The 6,823-nt window shown below is 48.1% G+C and overlaps 1 protein-coding gene across 1 annotated transcript in view; it reads right to left on the bottom strand.

Moving 5' to 3' along the window:
• The window catches only part of GPT2 (glutamic--pyruvic transaminase 2), a 46,877-nt gene extending 40,281 nt beyond the window's left edge, over window positions 1–6,596 (bottom strand). Inside the window, exon 1 of the mRNA XM_006170464.2 lies at window positions 6,359–6,596. Coding sequence (XP_006170526.1) covers window positions 6,359–6,502 — 144 coding nt within the window. The 5' untranslated portion in view covers window positions 6,503–6,596. The remainder of the gene's footprint in view (window positions 1–6,358) is intronic.
• Window positions 6,597–6,823: the final 227 nt, after the last annotated feature.

Here is a 6,823-nt window from a genome sequence, read left to right as displayed (position 1 = left end):
CAGAGAAACTTGGGCTGCAGGCACGTGGCCTACAGCTCACCCTACAACAGGAATCAAGAAGGATGGGGTGAAGATAGCTACCCAAGCCACTGTGTGCAAAGGGGTGGGCCTGACTCACCCCCTGGCACTGGCCTGGACTCCTGGCATGGGACCTCTAGTTAGCCTGACCAAACGGCCACAGTTCCCAGGCCTAGCTAGCTGAACACAGGTGACTTTTGTGATGTGGGAACATCTCATTCATTGGTAAGAAGTAAATCTGTCACACAATTGTGAGGGCCACGAACCAATACACATCTGCCATGCAAGCCTGAGCCAGCCCCATACAAGGAGAGAATAATGCCTGGAACAGAGCTCTGGATGTTCCTTTCTTGTGCCCTCCCCTGGTATTGCTCACTCAATTCAGGGCCCGCCGACATAGAGCCTGGGAACTTTCAGCATTTCCTTTCTTGTGTCTGGGTGCCTGCAGACCCTAGACACTTTGCTATGATGGATGACCTAGGGAGTGAAAAACTGGCTCCTATGAATGGGCAGGAACACCAGCCTGCCCAGCCAAGAGCCACCACACAAAGGGAGCTGTTGTGGGTTGTCTCCTGTATCTGGGCAGTCCAGGTCTAAATAGATTGGGAAACACCAAGGAAGCTGTGGGAGACTCCTGTCAATCATGACTTGTCTAGGCCTGGTAGTTACACCCAATGGTAACCTCACCCCAACCCAGCCCTCAGGGCCCTGACAGGTCAGAAGGACTAACAAGCATATAGCATCCTGATTTGCTCTCACAGCATTCTAGAGCCCACCTGTCTAATTCACCTGCACACATCCTACCCAACTGCCTCCATATGCAGCAATGAGGGACAGTCCTACCCAAGAAGGGCTCCCTTCCCACCACTTCAGCTCAAGTAGGAGTCAGAGGAATAGGCTCTAGGTTCTGGGACAGCATATTTCAGGGGGTATTGGGAAAAAGAAGAAAAATATTTATCACTGCTCTTCCCAGTCCACAGGTCCAGCATGATTCTAGCACTCACAGGGCACAGCAAAGGAAATAATCAACAAAATGAAAAGCAACTTACAGAATGGGAAATCTGCAAAGTATGCATCTGATAAGGGGTTAATATCCAAAATATATAATGAGCTTAATAGCGAAAAAAAAAAAAAAGCAACCCAATTAATTCACAGAATCTGAACAGACATTTTTCCAAAAAAGACATACAAACAGCCAACAACTATATGAAAGAGGTGCTCAACATCACTAATCAAATGAAAATCCAAATCACAATGCAATATCAACTCAAACCTGTCACAATGACTGTTATCAAAAAGTCAAAAATTAAATGTTGGTGAAGGGGGTGGAGATAAGAGAACTCTTACATACTGTCAGTGGGAATATAAATTAGTACAACTATTATGGAAAACAGTATGGAGATTCCTCAACAAATTAAAAACAGAACTACTATACAGTCCAGCAATTCTGCTCTGGGTACATATCCAAAAAAAATAAAATCAGTATATTGAAGAGACTTCTGTACTCCCCTATTCACTGCAGCATTATTCACCATAGTCAAGATATGGAATCAACCTATATGTCTATCAACAGATAGAAAATATGTGTGTGTGTGTGTGTGTGTGTGTACTAATCAGCCTTCATATATATATATATATATATACACACACACATACACATATATACATACATATCTGTATGTATGTATATATGTATACACATACACACATATATAACGGTTACTTCCCAGATAACTTCCTTGTCATTTAACAAATACTTATTGATCATCCATGCCTAGGTGACAAGAATGAGCAACACAGGGGCCGGCAAGTGGCATGGTGGTTAAAGGCACTGGACTCCCACATGGCCGACCACGGTTCAAGTCTCGGACCTGGTGGCTTGCTTTCTCACTTCCTCTCTCTCTCTCTCTCTCTCTTTCTCTATATGTTTCTCTGATCAAAACTGGAAAATAATAATGATAATAATAATAAATAAAGTTAATTACAATAATTCTTTAAAAAAAAAAGAATGAGCAACACAAAGCCACCATTCTTCAGAGCTCAGGCTGGTGAAGAATAAGAAGTAGAGATGGGGAAGGGTCTGGGCAGGGGGTAGAAGAGAGGATACACAGGCCCCAGAAGCCTCACATGAAAAGGAGCTGAGCCTCCTGACCCCAAAAAGCAATGAATGGGAGTAGGGCAGGCAGGAAGACCCAGGGAACTCCAGAAAAAGGCCCAGAGACAAACCTCAACTAGACCCATGGTCCCTGAAAACAGGTATATTTCACAAATAAGGAAACAGGCTTAGCAAAATTCGTGGCTCTGAAATGGAAAGATAAGCAAAGCTGGATGAAATCGGAACCACAATTACATAAATCCATGACTTAGGGATTAGTTAAGAGTTCCATGGGCTGAGTTTCCTAAGCACTGAAGCAGCAGGGAAGGCTGGATATAGGCCCTGAACTCTGAAGTTGACAGGACAGTCAGCTGTAGAAGCCAAGACTTGCAGAGTAGAAGCAGGGATAAAAACTGAATTGAGTTCCAAACAGGATAATTCAGGGCAGCAAAGCTGAGGTCCTGGCAGGAGTCAACCCTCATAGAACATGTTCCCAGACTCGGAGAGACTCGGAAAAAGGGACTCTCAGCACTTCCTATTAACTCGAGAACAAAGACTCTTGACAGTTCTAATTGGCTTCTTGCTGTCCAAAACACTATCATTACCATCTCAAACTATTAATAGTCTTTAGAAGAAATAAAATGGGGGACCAGCAGATGGCATAATGGTTATGTCTCTGGACTCCCTCATGGTTGACCACGGTTCTAGTCCTAGACCCAGTGGCTTAGAACTCATGCCAGGTGTGCACATGTGCATGCCCAAAATCTCAAGAAGAGAATGGAGAAGAGACTGCAGTGTGGCCATCCCCCTGTGGGTGATTTCTCACTTTCTGTCTCTCTGTCTCTGGTGAGCATACACACCCTAGAGCAAAAATCTCTCTTAAAAAAAAAGAAGAAATAAATTGGCCTCCAATTGTGGAAAAGTAAACTGAAGATCTGCCTGAAGCCCACAGCATGACAAAGGCAGAGCCCAGTATATAGGTCCAAGATGACTTGGGCAGAGTATACAGGTGGAGGGTTTATCCCACTGGAAGCCTACACTACACATTTATTTATTTTAAAGCAGCATCTAAACTCTATAGAAAAGGACTGGTGAGATTTCACCACCTTTGCTTGGCAAACCCAGGATTTCTCATTCTAGTTCTTGGCTAACTATAGCCCTGTGCTATAATACCCTCCTTTTTACCTGTTTGGATACAACACACAATGATGTTAAACAGTCGTAATCAACCTTCCCTTCTATTTCTGAATGTTTCACCCAACTGTGTGTACTTTTGTAACTGGAAGAAGTAAGGCCATTCTCTGTCTTGCCTTGTACCAACCCCCAACCCCTGCCCCCAATAAAACAAGGGGAAAAGAAGTAGGTTGAAGAACTGTCAGATCTTTTCAAACTCCTTTTAATTGCGGCTTATTTTTAAGTGCTACTTCCAACCAACACAAGGATCTGAGAAGCTGGCAGAGGTTTTCTCCCTTGGAGCTGCTATCAGGGAGAACAGGGCCTCCCTGAGAACCCACAGCTGGAACTGAAGGAGAATGGCCCCTTTCACATCCCTTGGCCACCTCCCCTCCTCCTTCAGGGTTTCCTGCAGGAGAAGCAAAACGGACGGGGACTCAGCCAGAAAAGCCACCCCAAAGTCAAACAACAGAACCACGTGTCCAGCCAAACAGCTGCACTGTTTGCAGAGCACCTGGTGAAACGACACCATGAGGCAATATAAAGGCCTTGGTACTACCAGGGCCATCTCAGGTTCCCCAGGACACTTTCACATGGACGAAGAGGAACAAAACTCAGTGTAGAGAAGACCCCTGAGATAGCTAGGGCACTTCTCTCCTTTATAAAGTAGAAAAACCAAGGTCCTGAGAGAATCTAAGAGTCACCCCAGGGCACCCTGCTGCCTACAAATCCTATCCCATCCCATCTATAACCAAATGGAACCCCTTATACCAGTCCCATTCTGATCACTACTTCAAAACAGATGTAGAAAAGCTGAAAATGTGCAAAGCCAAGGCAAGACAAAATAAACAAATAAAAAGGAATGCTTGGGAAGACATTCTACTTTCAGAAGGGGCATTACTTAAACTGGCAAAAGGAAAAGGGGCCATCTCCTGAAAATGACAGCTTTAAGTGAGGTTATACGGGCCTGGCTGGGGCTCTGTCTCCAGCACCGAGACTCGAGACTCAATGAGTGAGAGAGAAAGAGGGACAAGCTTGAATTAAAGCACCAGAGGTGGACAGACAGAACTTTTCAACTAACTTGGGGGTAGGGCACGGGGCTAAGGAGCACCTGTCTTAGAAATCAGAGCATGCCTCTGGCCCGATGATCAAGAAATCTGCCCACCTACAATCATCAAATCACATCTTGCTGGAAACTCTCCTTGGTTTCCTACTTCTTATCAAAATGCACCATGAAGTCCTGAGTCCCCCGCCAAAGGACTCCAGCTCAACTTTCCCATCTCTTTCACGTCCCACGTCCCTCTGCCAGACAGTCCACCAACCCCTTTTCTCAAATGCCCAGAACTTCCCAACCTTTGCTCATAGCACTATTCCCACTGGGAGTGCTCTCATGTTTTCTCTGCCTGATACAAAACCCCACCAATCCTTAAAGAATTGGGAGATGGGGGTCTCAGGCCCAGCAAACAATATGTAAGCTCCCCGAAGGCAGACAAGGCGCCCTCTGTCCCCATCTTCATATTTCACAGTGTCTGCACGGAAGTCGCTATTTAACAAAGTAATTCCTGGAACTCCTGGCAGCTCTGAAACCAGGGAAATCAGGTGAAAAGTGAAAAATTAATTCCTGCTTTGTTTTAGCAGGGAGACTGTTGCCTCAGGGAGAGGCAGCCCCATCTGGCCTGCCAAATATCAAGAAGGAGACGCTAAACCCCCTGTTCTCTGCCCCCAATCCACCTTGGGCCAGGGAGGCACAGAATTGGAGCCAGCCTGCTCTGGGCCAAGCTTTAAACTTAGCCTTGCAAGGAGTCGGCCGGAGACACTGGACTCTGACTTGCCCAGGTCACTCTTTTGAGTCAGCAGAACAGGATGTCCCAACAAAGTCTCAGCAGGCCACCACCTCATCAAATGCCCAAAGTCCCCATGGGAATGGGGCCAAGGGTCCTGGTTCCCTCAAGGCTTCTTCCCATGCATTCCAGGTACACTAAGTGACCCTGATACATGGGGATCTGGTGCCTTTGGGAGTGAGGTCGAGGAACCCTCCCCTTACCTCCACTGTGGGTCAGAATTCTTAGGTAATCAGGAAAATCATGACGCATTATTGCATAGAAAAATATGACATAACTTTTCTGCCGACCTAATATTCTGATGAGCAGCTGGGTGACTATTTCATATGCTTTTTACAAATTTTAGGACTCTACTTTTTAAGATAACCCCACTTGACTGCTCCTGAATTCTACCCACATTACAACTTGGTATCCTTCAGGGCCATCTGTTACACCCACCCTGGCCACCCTGGTTATGGAGAGGCAGAAAACACTCCTGACTCTGGTCACTTTACATGCAGCTATGAATTCCACCCACAATTCCAGCCATTCACCCAAAGCAATAGAAGTCTCAGGGCAACCTTATCAAGTTCCAAAACACCCAATCCTGACTCCTCCCCTAAAGACTATTCTGGACAGAGAAGAGCTGGCCGGTCAGTCGAGGTTGTGGAGGAGCCTAAAGAAAGGATTCTGCCCGACCTCCTCTACACCCCGGCTCCTGTCAGGGAATCATGACTGGTGACCACCCCAAGGGTGTCAGACATAGTGAAAAAGCTATGGGAACAAACCCAGCTCCCCTCAGATCTTCCTACCTCGAGTGGGCCACCTCCCCCAACAATCACTCCCATTCCACCCCTTCTTCTCCTTTCTACTTTCTTCAAAGCACTCATTCACAATCTAAAACTCTTTGTTTTTCCGTTCTCTGTTTTCCTCCCTCTAATGACTCTTGGTTCCGAGGGTAGGACAGACACACAAACGGCAGTGCCGGACAGCATGGGCCGCTCAATGATCCACGAATTCAAGTCAACAAGTGAACCGTATCTGAAGGCCTTACTTTGTGCCAGGTGCCAGGCGCTGGTGGGTGAAGGGATAGGTGGGGGGCATTCTGTTGTTTTAGTCACCCTTGGCTGAATCAAGGAGCTGGCCAAGGGGATGTGCGGACAAGTTCGCCCGGCCAACCCCATTAGGGAGTCCATCGGTGCCCGAGGACTCCCCGGGTCCTCCCACCCACTGGCCTGGAGCCCGCGCTCACCCGCTGCAGTTCGAGCTCAATCTCGCCGGCCTTCAGCACGATGGGTCCCCGCACCGCGTACTCCACCGCCTTCACTTGCGGGTTCATGGACTCCAGCGTGAGGATGCGCTCGCGTGGGCTGCGCTCGGGCCGCACCTTGAGCATAGCTGAGGCCTCCGCGGCCGCACTGCTCTGACTGCGGCCGAAGGGGCCCGGAGCCCGGGGCCCGGGGCAGCAGCCCCGCCCGATGCATCGCGCGCCTGCCGAGAGAAATCTTGGTACAAAAAGAGAGAAAACACGTCGTGCGCTGCCCAAAGCGGGCACCCGTCCCCACCACTAGCCCAGTCAAGAGCTCTTCAGCCAGCGGTGCCAGCCTGTCTCTGGGGCTGGGAGCCCATCCCCCGGCGACTGGGACCCTCCACCGCGCCACTGCAGCGCTAAAGCGCTGCGCCGCGGGTTTTGCAAAGGCTGCGCCCAATGCCTGCA

Source organism: Tupaia chinensis, unplaced genomic scaffold (assembly GCF_000334495.1).
Source record: "Tupaia chinensis unplaced genomic scaffold, TupChi_1.0 Scaffold148557_1, whole genome shotgun sequence".
In the NCBI taxonomy this organism is placed as follows: Eukaryota; Metazoa; Chordata; class Mammalia; order Scandentia; family Tupaiidae; genus Tupaia; species Tupaia belangeri.
Note: the sequence above shows the minus strand (reverse complement) of the source record. Positions and strands in the feature narration are given on the sequence as shown.